This window comes from Camelus ferus, chromosome X (genome assembly GCF_009834535.1).
Source record: "Camelus ferus isolate YT-003-E chromosome X, BCGSAC_Cfer_1.0, whole genome shotgun sequence".
Classification (NCBI taxonomy): domain Eukaryota; kingdom Metazoa; phylum Chordata; class Mammalia; order Artiodactyla; family Camelidae; genus Camelus; species Camelus ferus.
The window spans coordinates 47,369,840-47,389,369 of record NC_045732.1 but is presented as its reverse complement, the minus strand read 5'-3'; the positions used below and the strand labels follow the sequence as shown (position 1 = coordinate 47,389,369).

At 39.9% G+C, this 19,530-nt stretch overlaps 1 protein-coding gene across 5 annotated transcripts in view; it reads right to left on the bottom strand.

Annotated features, from left to right (window-relative positions):
• TAF1 (TATA-box binding protein associated factor 1) overlaps positions 1-19,242 on the bottom strand; it is a 64,425-nt gene extending 45,183 nt beyond the window's left edge. For 2 of the 5 annotated variants that reach the window (XM_014563564.2, XM_032476007.1), the window contains exons 1-18: positions 19,054-19,242; positions 17,953-18,067; positions 17,689-17,805; positions 14,041-14,160; positions 12,745-12,986; positions 12,104-12,322; positions 11,501-11,719; positions 10,933-11,140; positions 9,520-9,696; positions 9,046-9,173; positions 8,841-8,948; positions 8,550-8,723; positions 7,905-8,078; positions 7,567-7,671; positions 5,483-5,683; positions 5,175-5,316; positions 4,661-4,791; positions 3,937-4,017 (exon numbers count right to left, since the gene is read on the bottom strand). In XM_014563564.2, coding sequence (XP_014419050.1) covers positions 3,937-4,017; positions 4,661-4,791; positions 5,175-5,316; positions 5,483-5,683; positions 7,567-7,671; positions 7,905-8,078; positions 8,550-8,723; positions 8,841-8,948; positions 9,046-9,173; positions 9,520-9,696; positions 10,933-11,140; positions 11,501-11,719; positions 12,104-12,322; positions 12,745-12,986; positions 14,041-14,160; positions 17,689-17,805; positions 17,953-18,067; positions 19,054-19,173 — 2,781 coding nt within the window. In that variant the 5' untranslated portion in view covers positions 19,174-19,242. The remainder of the gene's footprint in view (positions 1-3,936; positions 4,018-4,660; positions 4,792-5,174; positions 5,317-5,482; positions 5,684-7,566; positions 7,672-7,904; positions 8,079-8,549; positions 8,724-8,840; positions 8,949-9,045; positions 9,174-9,519; positions 9,697-10,932; positions 11,141-11,500; positions 11,720-12,103; positions 12,323-12,744; positions 12,987-14,040; positions 14,161-17,688; positions 17,806-17,952; positions 18,068-19,053) is intronic. The other 3 variants (XM_014563563.2, XM_006189794.3, XM_014563562.2) reach the window with 2 other exon arrangements.
• Between the last annotated feature and the right edge of the window lie 288 nt (positions 19,243-19,530).

Below are 19,530 nucleotides of genomic sequence, written 5' to 3'. Positions count from 1 at the left end.
TAATTTTGGAAATTCTTAGATATCCACTCATTGTTCATTCCAACCTCAAAAGAACAGTACAATGATGCTTTTTTTTACTCACTCTTTCTCACCTCATTTACAATTGTTCACTCATTTACCAAATATTTACTGAATACCTACCACATGCTAGGCACTACTTTCTCAAGGGCCTTATGTTAGTGAGGGAGAGAAAAATAACCAACCAAATTCAGTACTGCATGATCAGTGCCACAACAGGAAAGTAAAAAGTGCTATATGTACATAAAGAAGGAAAGAATGGTGATCCAATCCGAACAGAGGGTAGGAGCAACGGCAAGAGTCAAACGGTAGAGGAGTGGAGAGAAAATATTCTAGGCAGAGGGAACAGCAGATGCAAAATCCTAGATGGCAACAAAAAGAAATTTAAGGAACTGAATGAACTTCAGTATGTCTGGAACTTAAGAGTATAAGATGGACAGTGACAGACAAAAGAAGGTTAGAGTTACATTACAAGACCAAAATCATGTAGAGCCTCGTAAATCATGTTGAGGACTTCTTCCTAAAAGAAATGAGAACCCAAAGGAACCCTTTGGGCAAGAGAGTGGTATGATCAAATCTTTGTTTTACATTTTTGCTTTAACAGATTATTTAACTTTTTGATAAATGGTGCTAGAATAACTGGACATTCACATGCCAAAAAATGAACCTTAATCTACACCTTGTACCCTAAATAAAAATTAACTCAAAACAGATCTAAACATAAGCTCTATAACAATAATACCTTTAGAAGAAAACATATGAGAAAAACCTTTGTGACCCTGAGGCAGATAAAAATTTCTTAGATATAACACCAAAACTATAAGCAACAGAGAAGATTTTTATAAGTTGGATTTGCTGCTCTTCATAAGATGCTGTTAAGACAAAAGACAAGTCACAGATTGGGAGAAAATCTTTGTAAATCACATACCTGATAAAGGACTCAGACCTAGAATACATAAAGAACTCTCAAAATTCAGTAAGAAAATAAGCAACTATTTAAAAATAAAAATGGGCAAAAGAAATAAACAGACCCTCAACCAAAGAAGATAACTGGATGATAAATAAGCACATAAGAAGATGCTCCACACCTTTAACAGGGAAATGCAAAATAAAACCACAGTAACAGACCACTTCACACTCACTATAGGCGGGCCATAATAATAATAATAATAATAATAATTGGAAAATAACAAGTGCTGACAAGGATGTGGAAAACAGGAACCCTCATACACTGCTGGTAGGAATGTAAATGATGCAGCCACTGTGGAAAAGTCTGGCAGTTACTCCAAAAATAAAGAGTTCCCATACAACCCAGCACTTCCACTTCTAGGTGTTTACTCAAGAAAAAAAGGAAATGTATGTCCATACAAAGATTTATACATGGATTTTCACAGTAGCTTTATTCATAATAAGCCAATAACTGGGAACAACCAAAATGTCCTTTAATAGGTGATAAAACAAACTGTGGTACATCCATACTATGGAATTATTATGCAGCAATAAAAAGAACAAGCTATCAATATGCACAACCACCTGGATGAATCCCAACACAATTACAGAGTGAAGAACACAGATGAGAGAACACATACTTTCAACAAATGGTGCTGGGAAAAAAAGAATATCCACACACAGAATAATGAAGCTGGACCTTTACTTTATACCATACACAAAAATTAATTCAAAATGGATCAAAGACTGAAACATAAGAACTAAAAATATAAAACTCTTAGAAGAAAAAACAGAGGGGAAGCTTCACAACAGTGGATCTGGCAATGATTTCTTGGATATGGAATGAAAAGCACAGGTGATGGAAGTAAAATTAGATAAACTGGACTACATCAAAACATAAAACTCTGCATCAAAGGACACAAAAGAGCAAATGGCAACCAACGGAATGGGAGAAAGTATTTTCACAGTATATCTGAAAAGCTGTTAACATCCAGAATATAAAAAGAACTCCTATAACTCAACCACAAAAAAAACAAACAATCCAATTCAAAAACAGGCAAAGGGCTTGAATAGACATTTCTCAAAAAATGACATACAAATGGCCAACTTGCACATGAAAAGATACTAATCATCAAGGAAATGCAAATCAAAACCATACTGAGATACCACCTCATACCCATTAAGATGGCTACTATCAAAAAATAATAAATAACAAAGCTGGCAAAAGTGTGGGGAAACTGGGCTGCGACCAGTGTGGAGCATGTGGGCCCAGACACTGCCCACCAGTCCTGCTCTGCTCTCTGTGCATAAATTCACAGACAAACATGAATGGATGACAACAGAAACCAGTGTTGGAACAGTGGGAATCAGCAACTTTGCACAGGGAGCTTTGGGAGATGTTGTTTACTGCAGTCAGCCTGAAGCTGCTTTCAGCAAAAGAAACTACTTGCAACAATGTTAGTAGAAGAAAATACCCCTTAACTTCCTAATCACTTCAGATAAACATTATGCATCTTTTTCACTGATGATTTTTAGGCTAGGCTCCAGTTATAATATTCAGAATTCTCGAAATTATCTGTGGTAAAACTAGTTATAAAAAGCATGCAATTCACATTGTAATATGACTATAACTCAATAAAAAATGTAAAAAGATAAAGTATGCAATTCAAGCATAACGTTATCTTAAGCCTTAGGTAATATTTTAACTTGGTTACATCCATCCCTGGATTTGGGTCAAAATACTTAATGATCTTCCCATTGGAAATAACTGGCAGTAGAGTAAAGTTCTGGTTAGTTGTACAGTGTCAGATGAAGAACAATACTATCTTAATTTTGCAATATACTGTGTTTGCTGGTACTATTTTTATACAGTGAAGCAACAGCCTCACAGGAAAATAAGAAACAGTTAAATAAAAAAAAAATTCAACTTCTTAATTTGAAAAAAAAGTGTGGGGAAATTGGAACTCATATACACCATTAATAAAAATGTAAAACAGTGCACCTGCTTTGGAAAACAGTATGGAGGCTAAATAGAACTACCATATGATCCAGTAATCCCACTTCAGGGTATATATGCCAAAGAATTGAAGGAAGGGTCTTGAAGAGATATTTGCACACTCATGTTCATAGCCAGCACTATTCACAATAGCCAAGAGGTAGAAACAATGTCAATGCCCATCAACGAATAAATGGATAACCAAAATAATATTCTGTGCTATGTATACGTATATACCCCAGAATATTACTCAGTCCTAAAAAGGAAGGCAATTCTGACACAAGCTACAACATGAATGAACCTTGAGAATATCATGCCAGATGAAATAAATTAGTCACATAAAAACAACACTGCATGATTCCACTTAGGTGAAGTACCTAGGGCAGTAAAATTCATCGGGACAGAAAGTATAATGATGGTTGCCAGAGGTTGGGGGAGGGAGAAATGGGGAATTACTGCTTAATGGGTAATAGAGTTTCAGTTTTGCAAGACAAAGAGTTCTAGGGATTGGTTGTGCAACAATGTGAAGGTACTTAACACTACTGACTATATAAACTTAAAGATTAAGATGGTAAATTTTATGTTATGTGTATTTTACCACAATTTTAGAAAAAAGAAACAGTATATGTAATTATATGATACTATGTATCTAAAATTCTAAAAACTGCAAACTAATCTATAGTGACAGAAAGCAGATCAGTGGTTGTCAGGGGAGAGGGAGGGTAGACAGAAGGGAGGAGACAGGAAAAAGGGATTTCAAAGGGGCACAAAGAAACTTGTCGGGGTGACAGGTACACTATCTTGTCACAATAATTTCACAGGTATAAACAGACATCAAAACATACCAAATAGTACACTTTTAACGATGTGCCATTTGTTTTACGTCAACCATCTCAATAGAGCTGTTTTTTTTTTTTTTTTTTCAAAAAAAGGATAAATGGGATGTACTAATAACCATTACCATAAAGCCTTACCTCATCATCAATCTTCATCTGGAAGTCTTCCTCATTTTCCTCTTCTGGAGCAAAAAAGGACTTCTCACCATAGCCAGCATCCTGGAAGGGGACAAATCCACATATAAATCAATCAATAAATTGGAAAGCACAAGTTTCACTGAATACCAAGTACAGAACATCAAAGCACATTCTGCACAGAGAACGGATTTTGTAAAGTCTTAGGTGTATCTATCACCATTCTGCATCCTTAGGCTGATATATGTGGCGTTAAAGCCCATAAAGAAGCCGACTAGAGATGCTCATTAACTCAGTGGTACAGAGTTGTGCTATCCCATCCCAGCTAGATCTTTCCTATTTTGGCCTGATAAGGATATAGTGCTTCTCTAAACAACACGCCCAGCTCTCTACCTGGAAGGGTGTGGAAAACAACTGAGAAGTACTTTCCCTGCTTACACACGTCTTGTAAAGAACAGAAATTAAACTCATCATCTGAATGAATGAGCCACCATTTTCAAAGCAAGATAATACACCCTAAGTCCCTCATTAACCCTTCCCACTGGTATTGAGCGACACTGTGGCTTACCCTAGAACTGATATACAGAGTACCTCACGCCGTTTGAATTGTTAAATAATTGGTAATGATCTAGTAACCATCATTTCTATGCCAGTGAGAATAGTCTTCACCCTCGTCTCCCTGAAAAGACCCACAGGCACAGGCAGTGCCTAAGAGGAAGGTGTTCACCTTCAGTCGCTGCTCTGCAGCTATCATGCTATAATAAGCACAGCACTGCTCTGGAGACACCATAGCTCTGATCTCCTCTTCAGTTGGTAAACGAAAATCAGACTTCAGCACCCACCAGTTTGAGTCCATGCCTAGAAAAGATAGAGAGAATGAGACCGTTCTGAATGCCAAAGCCCTTTCACTGACAGCATCAGGGATAGCAAACCAAGATTAAAGCAGGCAATGTTCTAGACGGTACCAGGCCTAGCTAGCCACAGTTAGGCTGACTGTCCAGTCAAGAAAATCCCTGCTGCTGGATTTCTTACATCTCATATAAGACATCCAACAGTCATACTGAATTTCCTGACAGGCAACGTTAAATAGCAATCAGAGCCTCTGTAATTAGAAGATTTTTACCTCCTTTCGATGACTACAATTTTTTTTCTATCAGTTGTATGCTTATCCTTTAACTGGAAGCCCTAATTCTTTCCTGGAAAGAGGCAGAGAGGACAAATAATCAGTCACAATTGATGACCTGTGCGTTTGAAGTCAGCGCAGAGCTTTAGCCTCTTCCGGATGCTGCTCTCTGAGTGGGAAGGAAAGGCTTTTTTTATATCTTCCATTCGGATCCGCCGAGGCCGATCTTTACTCTTCCAGAACAGGCGGTAAATAAAAACCTGCCCAACAAACCAAATTTTTATTTGGCAAAATTAGGATAAAAGCCCTTACCAGGGCCCCTTCCCCTGCTAAGTCCCTATGTGTTTTGATCTTTCCTGATGTGCCCCGAAATCCACATATCCTTTTATGTACATCCAGATGCCCTCCCTATCCTCTCCTTCTTACCTGGAGAAAGTCTCGGATATGTGTATTGGCCCTTTTGGAGTTGGGCCCAGGAACTTCAAACAAGGGGCACTGCTGGCCAACCACAAAAATATCCACTAATTCTCGAATATAGTAACCTTGTCTGGTGCGAATGATAAGGAAGTCAGTTTCTGGCATCTTATGAAGATAAATTGGGGCACGAAAAAGGTTGTTCTCAAATGCCTAACAAAAATAAAAACACCGAAGTTATATACAGAGAAGCCCTAGAAATGTAGTCTAAGGAAGGAATAAGGGAAACCAAGCTAGTTTGTTCTCTATCCCCATTATGCCATCTAAGGTCTATCGAGTAATATAAACAAATTGTAATACAGAACATCAAATGGGATTAGATAATTTTTTATCCACTGGCTACCTTTAAGAGTCGGTAGCGGGGAATCTACTGGATTTGGATTCTCTTGATATTGACTCTGCTACTCACTGTATGGTATCACACAAATTATTTAATATTTATGAGCTTAATTCTCCTTATCTATAAAGTGAGATACTTAAAATGCCTATACCTCACAGGATTGCTATTAAGGTTACATGTGAAAATCACTTTATAGACTAACAAGTACTACATATTATTACCCTAGACCCCAGCATAGCCCTGGACATAATATATGAGATCAAAGCATTTGTTAAGTAAATTAATTTTAAAAAAACAATGAATTAGAAAGTGTGCTAAAGAAGACAGACTAAACATGCAGGACAAAAACATTTGAGCTCATTTAACATGTTGATCGCCACATCACCCAAATCTGGGTGACAGTTTCCTCAGGGCCCCTGTCACCCAGATATGGGTGACCCTTTCCTTCATCCAATTATGTAGAATTTATTCCGAATTTAATCCGTGCAGAATAATGACATCTTAAGAAGAAATAAACTGTAAAGAGGTTGAAAATTGAAATCAAGAAAAGAAATTGTTTTTTTAAAACAGTTCCAATTATACTGGAAATACAAGCAGATTAATTATAAGCACGTATATTGCTAGTGTGTCACACTGCTGTGAAGTGTGAATCTGGGCCCTGCAGGAAACAGACCTGATCCACAGTGGGCAATCAACATGTTAAGTAGTAGCCAGGTGGAGATCAACTGTCACAAGAACCTGTGATTCTAAGGAAAGACCTCTCAAAAAATCAGAAAAGTAGACAGAAAGAGGGAAGATCTTCAGTACATAGGTGGGGAAAGAAAATTCTAAATGTGAAAAAGAGTTACAGGGGAAGATGAAAAAGGGTCACTAACAGACAGACTACAGATGTAGCCATGAAAGAAGGGGATAGATTGGCAGAAAATCTCAACAGAAAGTTGCAGAGAAAGGGATGCCAGGAACAGTATAAAGGCGATACTCAAAACCTGGTGGGAAATGGACTAGAGATGCAAAAGATAAAGAAAAAAAAGTGCTTTGTGAATGCTTTAGGAGAATAAGCAATAGAAATAACGGAATAAACAAGGTACAAAAGCAGGTAAAATGGTTAAGATTGCCAAGAGAAATGGCAGTAGTGGGGAAACAAGGCAGGAGAGTGCTAGGGATTTCTTCATGTCACTTGTAAATCTCTCTACTTTCCCATGACAAAATATGTAAAAGCTAGGTTACCAGAGGGCATCTCTACACCCATCAGAACAAAGAGGGGGAAAAAACATTTCACTATGGCTGGGGACGGTAAATGGCCCAGTTCAGGTGTGGTTCAATACTCAAAATGACCACAACTAATATAATCAAAACACACCAATTTTACACATACGAAGTAAACATTCATAAATTTTTAATTCTCATAAATTATTAATTCCAGGTTGACTTTCCTATGCCACCCAGATGTTTCTGGACTTCTTACCACTGTGTATTTTCAAAAACAATTTCAAATTCAGCTTATTGAATAACATAATTAGGAGGCAGTTTTAATAAAAGATGCAAAGAAAGTTTTGGATTAAAATCATACTTCTCTTTCCCACTGTTGATGTACAAATAACATCTCAATCGACTAGAATCAGTCCTTTCTGGGCTGGCTAGCTCCTCATCTATCAATTTCCTTAGGAAACAGTTACATCAGGAAAGAATTCCTCACCTGCAGTAATTGGCCAGGATGGAGAGAGCCAAGGAAAGGAGATGTATGGCAGTAAACAGTCTCTCCATATTTACAATCTGGGGCTCCAGGATCCTTTCCTGGTTTCTGTAAGGAATGCAACAGACCCAGTTACTATCACAGAATATAATCACTAAGTCCACACAAAATATCCCATGAACATAGCATTCTACTTATACTACTAACTGCAACAAAGATACTATTCCTTTCTCCCAATAAATATACAGTATAAAAAAGATGAAATACATGTTCACAGATGATCACTGGACATTTAACTATAGTTATAATTAAAAACAAAGATTTTCTGAGCAGAGACTCACCCGCTTATAATAGTTTTTTATCTTGGTTGCCATGCCAACCTGCATCATTAATGGTCCATTTTCCTCACTATATTCTGCAAGAATAAGATCTCCATCTTTGCCTGTGAGGTCCTGAGGTGTACGCATAAAAAACATCTCTCCACCACCTGAAGCTTGCCTCTCTTGTTCTCTCATCTGCCGAGGACAAAGAGAATACAGTGCAGCTACTGACAGAACAGTAATTATACACAATAGATGTTGTTCACTCAGACATCAAAAACTTTTACTTGTCTTTTTTTTTCAATTTCATTGCAAAATTTTTCAAACATATAGTAAAGACAAAACCACGAACACTTATTATCCCACCACCTAGCTATAATTGTTTATATTTTGCCATATTTGTTTTATGTATAACTATCTCTCGACAGATTTGGCTGAAAACCATTTTTGAAAGTTGCAGTTACCATAACACTTCACCGTATTTTCACGTGCATCTCCTAAGAATAAGGACATTTTCCTAAATAACCACAGTAACATTCTATCACATCTAAGAAAATAAATAATTCCCTAACATTATCTAGTATCCAGTCCACTTCTCTCCATTTGTACTCCAATGTCTTTACAGCTGTCGGTTTTTTTTCCCCCTCACCAACATTCAAATCATACCTTAGCCTTCTTCTTGATGTGCTTTAGCAAGGGCTGGACTGAGTGGGGACCTGGCTGAGACAGTGCCCCAAAAGAGTACTTCTTTAGAGGTGGGCGATGGAACTGCCGGAGTTTGATGGGCCCCATGTGGGTGGGAAAGAAGGGCTGCCGTAATTCCACAGCAGGAATTGAGTGCTAAGACAGAAATACAAGGGGTCATATTAAACTCCAGCCTAGGCAAGATTTACCCATATCCTCCACCAGAACAAATCAGTGGTTCTCATCCAGCACAGAAAAAAATGCAAGTTTTACCTGGATAATATTTCCTCCAAAGGTGCCTCGAAGACCTTGTTGCTTAGGGTAGTAATATTCATCATTGGAGAGATTCCATGGGTCTTTCACTTCTGGCTGAGACATGTTCTAATGATAGGTAATCAAATAAACCTTAGTTAGACTACCCTTCTCCATTACCTTTCTTTGTTTTTCCAAACACCAAGTCCCTTTTCCCCTCACAGACCTGCTGTGGCTCCTCCTTGATGACTCCTGTTTTCCCTAAGAGAATTCGACTCTTCTTCAGGGATGATTCCTTCTTACTCTCTTTGGAGGGGGAGTTAGAAGTAGCCTCTTCTTTCTCATCAGGAATTTCTGAGGATGAAACAAAAGTCACCCTGGAGTTGTTATCCCTGAAGAACCACCTTTTCTACGGATACCTTTGCAGTTCCTAACCAGATTTCTCATCCCTCCCCAGACCACTTCTAGCCCATGATTAACTCCAACCAAACACACTACACTCCAGACACCTCTAAGGTACATTCCCACATTTGAGTTTTCCCTAAACAATACACAACTACTAGAGACTTTGTGTCTCAAACTGCTATCTAGAAGCACCTACTCTTGAACTTCCCAGCCTTTCTGATTTCCTTCTGCCCCCTGACATTAGCAGTAAGCTGTCAATTACAGAGAAGGAACACCGGTCTCGCCAGTACCATACCCAAAATGAGGTTCTCATCATTGGGATCAAGTGTCAAAACAGGAGGCTCCAAGAGCCGCGGCATGGCCTGAGCATCCCAAATGATATTGTCCTCCCAGCGTCCGTATACCAGCTCCTCATTGTCAATGGGAAAAATGGAGTACCAAGGCTTGTCATCATCCAGGGTTGCTACAAAACCTAGTCAAAACGTGAGGAAACAGTAACAAAACATTTATGCCCCCTTCAATCTAGCAAAGGGAAAAGGAGTAAATATTAGTAGTTACTTACGTTGCTACTTAGGAACACAGTGGATACAGTGTATTTCTCACTTTTAAAAGATGTTACAGACAAAATATTCATTGCAGTGTTTTAAAAAAGTCAAAATTTCAATGGCCAAATGTTTAATAAGGGACTGATTAAATAAATTATGACACTAAATGATATAAAATATGCTAACAATAAACTCTAGTAGTAAAATATATTAAAAATACAATAATTACTGGTAAATTATGAAAACATTCATATAAGACTACTATGTAACCAATAAAGTGCTTAAATAGAATGGAAGGAAGAAGAAACAAAATCTCTTGGATATTTGGTTGTCTTGACCTCTGAATTATAAAAGTAATCCAGAGTAATTCAAGAAAATTTGGAAAATACAGAAAAGGTATAAAAAGAAGAAAACTGAAGCTGCTTGTGACCTTACAAGCCAGAAAGAACCACTGTGAACCCCATAAAAGTATAGTTCCTTTTTATAGTAAGCTTTCTGTTTATACAGCGTGCTTTTTTTCCTTCATTTACCCAATCAGGGTAATGAAATATGCCACCTCGTATCTGTTTTTTCCCCATTTAAAATGAGTTTCTCATGCCATTAAATGTTTTTTATGAAGAACTTTAAATGACAGAATATTATGTTAAGTGAAAAGCACAACATATAAAACTGTATCAATAGGAATGAGCTCAACTACAGACACACAAAAGATAAGAAAACTCAAAGCAAAATATACCACAAAGTTAATAATAATAATAATAATAATCCTACACAGTAGGATTACCAGTGATTTTTGACACTATATTTTTAAAGTTTTCTACATTAAGCATATCAGATCTTTCGTGTGTGTGCATGTGTATTTAAGGAGGGAAAAAGCAAATTCAGAATGATAGTGACAAAGGGCCTTTGGAAACAAAAGTAGACTATAAAGATAAAAGCATTGTTCAGAAAGATGTTTAACTTCAAAGTAGTTTTCACATAATGAGAAATCAGAGTCCGTTCTAGCTCATTAACAGTGTAAAAAAATCATTATGGACTAGAATCGGGGCTCAGATCCAAAACACCTCACTGTCCCTCAGCAGCAGCAAAAATTGCAGCTCAGTCCACTTAAGATGACTGAGATGAAGGACAGTGTGCTGGACACAGCGGGCAGAGATGCATACCTTGCTGAACATTGTAAGCCATGGCATTCCTAGTCATGCTGGAAGGAAGCCAGCCCGCCAGGCTTGCACGCTGAGGTTTTGTTCCTTTGTGTTTGACATCCTCCCCATCCCAGATGATATCATCCTCCCAGTGCAGCTGTGTCACCATCAGGAAGTTTTCATCAGCCAGAAGATCAGTGCCATTGCTTTCCTCAAGTTTCCTGCAGTCCTATAGAAGTAGGGGAGGTACAACAAATCCCTGAATGGTCGCTCGTCAAAGTTCCCACTCCGAATTTCACATCAGATGCATCAAATGTGGTCCCTGACTTGAGAGAAGAACCTGATAATGAAGGAATATCTGCTTCCTCCCACTCCTAGTCTGGCGCAGCACTCATTTCACAAACAGAATCCTTGCAACGAGGCTCAGTTGCCAGGGTGACAGACCATACCAGGCAAAAGGTTTAGACACACCAGAACCTCCCACGAAAGACAACCTACCCAATCTCTCTCCAATTGAGAATTACAGCTAAATAAAATGGATAGGGCCCTGGGCTCACTGATGTGTTTATTACATGCCAGGGTTGCTTACCTCCACCATCCTACACTTTATCACAGGTTCATGATCCATCTTTCTCAGTTTGAAGCCATAGTCAAACCCACTGCCATCTTCAGGGACACCCAGCATATCATACCACAGTTGGGCAGGCCCATAACGCCATTCAGCCACTCTTGGTTTGGTGTCTGTCACTTTATCTATATCTCCAGTTGACTGGGAAAACTTGGACTCCACGGGAGCCATCATTGTGATCTGTAACAGAATGAAGTAGAAGGGGAGGAGGATATCCTGATTCCAGATGCTCTAAGGCTATAGGGAGTTAACCAGCAGCAGGGGAACTTAGAGCAGCCACGAGGATGATTCTTGAACAGGACTACAGTTAGAACATCAACAATGGAGGTATATCATGGCACACCCTACCTAGCACTCAACTTTCCTATTCACCATCTGCCTGCCTCCAATACTTTTCCAATACCATAGGGAAGGGACAGCCACTGGGACTAAAATCATGATTACTCAACCATAAGCAGCACAGGATGCTGCCTGCTAAGGTATTCTTTTCAATTTAGACATAAGCTAGGGAGAACACATTTGTTCCCCTCGTAGGTCTTAATTCCAGGTCTCTATTTTGCCTACTTCATCATCAGAGAGACACTGTTCTGGAGGCGGTGGCGGAGCATAGTCGTAGTTCCACAGAGACTTCTGGCTGACTTCTGACTCTACTGAGCACTCCATCTCCTGGGTCTGCTCTTCCTGTATCAGCTCACGGTGCTTCTTCTTCCTCTTTCTCCGAGCGCTCCGCCAAACAGATGGGACGTTCTTCCCCGGTCCAAAAAGACGTAGGAAGCGTAGCACCTAGAACACGGAACATGTCTTCCTATCTGACACTGAGTTTCTAAGTAAGTCAGAGACTCAACATCAGACAGGAAGACAGCAGTGTCTGGGTCTGGAAACTCCCTTGAGGAGTCTATTCAACTGTGAGAGAGGGACCAAAAGGTGCTGAACACAGATTTATAACATCTACCAAGAAGGTCAACCGTTCCTTAATAATTTGGACTAGTTCTTTTAAGATAGCAAGAACAATTTCTAATGAGAACTATATAAATCACATGTACTCTCAATGCATAAAACTTAAAAAAAAGACCCAATACAATGTCACTGAATAAGGAAACCTTTAGATTTTATCCATTCTATATTCAACATCTTAACAACACAACTCAGTGTTTAGAAGACGGCAGTGGTTTGCAACGTAGGCATTCTCCATAGAAAGAAAGTACCTTCCCGGGACGAAATTCTGGGAAAAGTTCCGTGACACTCGGCAACAGCTTGGTGGCATCATGCTGCATAATCCCAGCCAGTGGTAGGGTCAGCTTTCCATCCTCAGATTCTGCCTGTGTTGCTTCCTGAGGTCCCATCTCAGATTCTGAGTCAGAGGAACTACTGAAGTCCACTTTCTCTGAGGCCAAAGAGGAAGGGGCAATGATGGAGGGCAAGATGATGCCTTCTCCATCCTCAGACACTGCAACAAGGAAGAGAAACCCCTTTGGCATGTAACTGTGAGCATATTTCCTCAAATTCAGCCAACACCCACTCTAGGCTCAGTGGCAGGGGATACAGTTCCAAGCACCCAGATTTCTAGTATGCAACCCAGAAAACTCGTTCCAACTCATTATCTCCCACCATCCCCAAACTCACCTTGTACCTGGTACCCTGGGGTTGTGATGAGAGAAAACAAACACTATTACTAAATTTACTACTTTCTGTAAGTATTTCAGGTTAAAGTAACGTGACCAATAGAAAAATTACATAACACTTTTATACCAGTCAGGCCTTACCATGTCTGATTCAGGGACCCATAAACTGGAGAATTTTTTTTAAGCCCACAGGGTAACAAATCAAGTTATTTAGCCTAAAATAAGATTTATGCCATAAAGTTATCAAATGCTGTTTAATCTGCAGACTGAAAAGGAAATGAGTCAAAACTCTAATAGGAGGCACTGAAGTTGACATAAGCCTCAAAATACAGGAGATCAAAGACACTGCTCTTCCTCAATTTTCTAGCCTCGGACCAGGTTACTTACTACTGCTGCAGACAAAGGAATAAGTGAGATGATCATTAAGGACCCTTCCTCTGAAATCTCTGAATCTGACAGTTGGCTCTAAATGACTTATATATACTCGAGGGTGCCTTCCCATTTAATCATTTCTTTTTTAAAGAGTCATCTAAACAGGTAGTTTCCAAATACCAGTATGCAGATCAGTTGTATCAGAAATTATTTGGGGGAATTCTCTGAAATTCCTGGGCTCTACCCTAGATCTTCTGAATCAGATTCTCCAGGGGTGAGAGCCAGAAATCTATATTTAACTACATTGATCTAAACTACTTTTTCTTCAGCGCAGGTTAAAATACTGCTGCTAAACATTTTACAAGTAAAATTTCCCTTTCATACTGAAATTTGAAAATTGTATGAATCACTTCTAGAAGCTGTATCCTTTCCCAGCAGCTTAATTTTAACAGCCCCCTATGTGCATGGAACTTGCTCCTTAGACAAAAGTAGACAGTCACTACTTACCACCAGTCATAGCATCCTGGTCCTTATCCTTCTTCATTGGTCCTGGAGGTGGAGGTGGAGGAGGCATCAACTTGCAATCAATGTCTTCACAGTCAGCATCATAGTCATCCTCATCATAATCTAATAAAACCAAGAAAGTGATCTCAATATCTAGAACGTCACATGACAGCCTTGAGTTCCCTTGTCACTCAAGAACTTAAAGCACCACACGAAGAACTATGCAGATCCCCTTAAGAACACACAGGAGAGGCAGCTTCTGCCTTCAGAAGATGACATCGTTATCACCAAATGCTGTAACATATGTATATGTCATGCAGGAATTTAGGGAGCTCCAAAGAACTGTTTAAAACCTTTGCTCCTGATCAAATCCTGTTTATTTATTTTCACCCTGCTTAATCTCATAATTGAATTTAACATGCTCCTTTTCTGTCAGTTTCAAGACTAGACTTTCTCTCTTCTCACCTCCCAAGTACTTTACACATCGTTTCTGTCTACCTTCTGCAGTCTGTTATTCCTTTCACTACCCTTTAACCACTGGCATCACTCAGTACTTCGTCCTGAACACTCTGCTTTTATTCCTCTACACTCTCCATTCCCTTTCTCAAGAATCACCCTTACCCAGACTACACTCCAATCTGCAGTCTTGCCCTGACTTAGCACCTCTACAACTGCACTGCACGTTCTGCTGCCTAAAGAATCTTTCCATTCAGATATTCAACAACTGCATTTCATATCACACTTAAAGACCCTTCACCTGTTTTAAATTTCCTTTTGTTACTATCAATACCACCTCCATCCTCATTTTCACAGCTTATGAGCTTATGACTCGTCTCCATCATCAATCCCTTACCCCTAACACACCTTTTCCAATCAGTCACTAATAGTAGTCATTACAGCAACTTCCATTTATTGACCTCCCATTATGTGCCAGGTATTTTTAGCTATTTTATCTATAATCCTCCCAATAATGCTGCAAAGTAGGAATTATTCTGATACAAAAGTGAAGTGACTTACTCAGGGCCATACAGGTTTTGTTTTTGTTTTTGTTTTTTTGGTGGGGAAGGTAATTAGGTTTATTTAATTTGTTTTAATGGAAGTACTGGGGATTGAACCCAGGACCTCATGCATGCTAAGCACACACTCTATCACTGAGCTACATCCTCCCCACCTAGGGCCATACAGTTTTAAGTGCCAAAGTCAGAATGCAAGCCCATTTTAACAACAAAGACTGTACTCTTTCTAACACAGTTCCTCACTCACCAAATTCTACCGATGTTTTATCAGCAATTCTCAAGTCTGACCCTGCCTATCATTTCCCGTAACTGTCATCCTATTCCATACTTTGATAACTTGACATCTAGACCACAAGAACAGTCTCCAAGTTAAGTCTCCCCCTTTACCCATTTTCTAATCAAAACCCCAAAGCAACAAGTATCACTTTTCATTTTCATTTAGGAAAGAAAGGCAACTAACATTTACAGAGCAGCTACCAAGACACTGTTCTATGTAGGTGCTTTCATACCATGGGATAATGAACTTAAATTCCTACTAAAATCCTATTAATGAGGTAGGTATTGGTACATTTATTTCTGATAAGAAAACTGAGAGATTATTATAAATGAGAAATTCAAGCCTCGAAGACTAAGCAACTTTCCCAGGGTTAAACTAAATATGGAGTTGGGATTTGAACCTATGACACCCTGACTCCAGAGTCCATTTTCTTTTCATTATATCACCCTGCCTCTTACTCAACAATCTGCATTGGTTTACGATTCTTCATGGCATCAAGCCCCAAGTAATGCATACATAAAGGTGTTGTTAAATTGCTCTATGGTCAGTTCTTGCTATTTGGCAGTATGTTTTCACTCCTTTCAAGAAGACCTGCTGTCCAATGCCCCCTGCATGGCTTGCTTATTTCTATCTCCAAACCTTTACCCAAGCTATGTTTCTAAACTAAAATGCCCTCATGTTTCCTCTCCATCAAACCTTATCTTTCAAAATTCTGCTCAAAATTCGCCTCCAAGAAGCCTTTTCTAATGACCTCCATCCACTTCTAATTATTCCAAAGAAGCGCTCTTATAAATCAAGCTGTGTGAAGGGGCCAATGCCAGGGAAAGAGGAAGCTAAGAGTGTAGATGAAGGCACCCTCAGAGGACAAAAGAACTTGGAAATGAGCATCCCAGAGTATTGAGACACGATCAAATACAGCATCCTCCCTTTCCAGGAGGTCAGCTCACAAAACGCAACTAGGAAACCCCCATCCATCCTCTTCCTCACTAACCCTAGCCAAGACAACAAATCCAAACCTGAAAATTACAACATCCCTCTCAGCCTAAGTCAGGGTGCTTAAACTAACAATGCTAGTTGATTTAGCTAGTCTGGCAGTCCCTCAAAACTAAATATTAACACCATATACAGATATATGAGCTGGTAGCTGGTTTGTCTTATTATGAATAATTACGTTTTGCATTCTTTTACCGCACCTTCTTCGAATGATAACAGTATCCCTGAAAGTAAGGCCTGTATCTTCTATTTTTCTAGGTTACTTCTTACGTATGTGCTGCAGTTAATTCTCTTTATATAAGCACCCAAATCCATTAACCGGCTCTGAAGAAACTAAGTCAAGTATTTACTAAGGCTTCATATACATCTCTCAGCAGCCTGAATCGTAATTAAGAGATGGACAATGAATAAACACTGAACAACTTCATACAAAAGTCCAAAGCAGTGAAAGGTAATACAAGTCAGTGGAAAGAACGATCTATGACCCGTAAGTCTAGGTTCCAGTTCACAGAACTGAACACTCAAACTCAGAAAGTGGATTGTATTATGTTTGTATTATACTTTCAGTTTATAGCATGTAACAGGCACTCAACCGATGTCTAATAAACTGAAATGTTGAATTAGTCAAGGTCTGTCACTATCTAACTATAGAAGTTTTGATAAAGTTTCACATTTTGTTAAAAGTTCTCTGAAGTTCAAGTTTTCTGTACCTATGATGAGGTTAAGAATAATCACGAAGACACCTTCTAGCCCTGACGTTCTGATTCTATAATGCAGCACCTTATACCAGTGGGAAAACCTACGTTGTGAGCAAGCATTAAGTGCATTGTGTCAGCATATAGGTAGAGAGTGACTAACAAAAATTGAGCCAATAAATACATGTGCTCATTTATATATGGCGTTGTATACTTAATCCTTCTTGAACTACCAATTCCTCAAGGGCAAAGACAGAGTTTAAATAGAATCTAAAACAGTACTTTGGTAGGGGGAGGGTATAGCTCAGTGGTAGAGTGTGTGCTTTGCACGCATGACGACCTGGGTTCAATCCCCAGTACCTCTACTAAAATAAATAAATAGTGAACCTCATAGGTATTCAAACACCAGATGATGAGGAGGAAAGCATTATTATTCTTACTTGGCATTCACCAGGAATGTGGGACTGACCATCTGAAGAATAAAAGCCTGAGTATAGTAACACTGCTCCAGAACACAAAAGAGGATAGTAGCTACTTGGAACTGAGCTGACAAGGAAGAGAAGCAAAGACATGAAGAACAGGAATGACAGAAAGCCTGTATAGAAACAAACTGGACTACACAGCAAGGAAATGTACTGGAGTGCTCTTATTGATGGCACCAAATGATCACCTGAGTGGCAAAGGGGCTGCAAGCTCCCCATTGTCTGCTGATATCTTCGGCTTTCATCTTCTGCTACCTCATTGATGTCTGAATAGTCCACAGCATCTTCTGTACTCCTGATCCATCCTATAAATAAAACGGGGGGGGGGGGGAGGTAAATCTCAACAAAGAGCAAGCAACTCTCACTCCCTTAGATAATTCCCCTTGAAAAGTACATGTACAGTAAGTGGCTAGCCCCCTCCCCCACTTTACTCCCCATGACCCAGACTTCACCTTCATCATTTACCAGGGCACCATCAGTCCCAGTCAATTCTTCATTTGCCGTGAGTTCAGTGATCAGGCTGCCCAGACCCAAAGCCCCCAGGCCTGCCAAGTGCTTCTTACACTCCTGAAAAAGGGACAGCACCAGACTCAAAGACAAGAACTAAACTTAAGTTTCCCACACCACAAGGCTTATCTCCCAGACACATGACAAATCTATAAATTCATATGAAAAATGACCTGGCAGTGTGCTAAAAGGAGCAGCACGTTGATCAGATCTTTATTAACATGTCCTGCCCAACTTCATCATCACCCTTTAAAGTAATGTAAAAAAGATTATTCAAGGAACCACCAAGACTAAATGAATGGAGCAGCAGTTCCCTGAATAGACTATAGCAACTGAGGTTATTCTAATTTAAAAAGGCAAGGCAAAAACTTTTTTTCTATCTTTTGCGTGTGTTGCAGGAGAGGAAGAATATGGGTCAGTACTTTCTCCTTGAGAAAATGAATTCAAGTGAAAACAGGTGAGTTTCGGTTGGACACAGGAAACAATTTCATGAATGTCAGTGAACAGTAGGAAAACTATGTAAGAAGTGCTTTGGGACCAGAAGGGGGTCTGTCCTGGATGGTTTGAACATTGACTGTTCTAAGAACTGGGGCCTGAATCACACTATTTGTTGCAGGTCCAGTCCTCTTGTTCTAGAGCCACCGTTAGTCAGCGATGTCACAAACGCAGCCAGTTTCAAGAATCTCCAAGGTTCTCACAGTAACGGTTTCAAAGCAACCTCACTAGGTTAAGCTGTTTTTCCTACGGCCTGGTCAGGAAAAAGTATCTCCAAAGGCACTCGTATCACCGCCCCTGACCTACTGGGGCTTGCCTATGGTTTGCCTCTCTTCTCCCCACCCTCACCCAGAACTGAGCCCCCTCACTCTATGTTACTGCACAATCTACTCGCTTCTCTTATCCTCTTGTCTTTCGTTAAGTGCGCCCTCTCACTGAGGGAGGGCCACATCGCCCTCTAGTCTCGTTTCCTGAACACCCTCAACTCTCCTCACTTCACCTATTCTGAGCCGATCCACCCCCCAGCCTTATCCCCACGCCCACTCCCTCACGTCGTCCAAGACGCTTTCCCCCTCCAGCTGCCCGGCCCCATTGATGTTGCCGAAAAGGAAACCGGTTAACGAAAATGGGCCGCCTCCAGCGGAATCTTCATCACTGTCCGTGTCTGACATGATGGCGGCGTCGGTGCCGGCAACAGCTTCGGGGAGCAGCAAATCGCGGCCTAGTCCCACAGACCGGAAATAAAAACATGAGTCGCACAAAAGTGACTTACATAGTTCTTTGACCCCACCCGCCCATACCGGAAGCGGAATGAAGGAAAAAAAGAACCGGAAAGACCGCCCGTCCTACGAGAAGGGAGAATTGGTGTCACTACTTTACTAGCGGCTATTGATTGGATTATACGCGATCAGGAAGCGGGAGACGTGAAAGGCGGTTGGTCAAAGAAAATGTTCGGTCCCGCCCCCGTCTACTTATATGTGTACGCCCTTTCTCATCGCACTGGATACGAGTGTCGGCCCTCCGTCCAA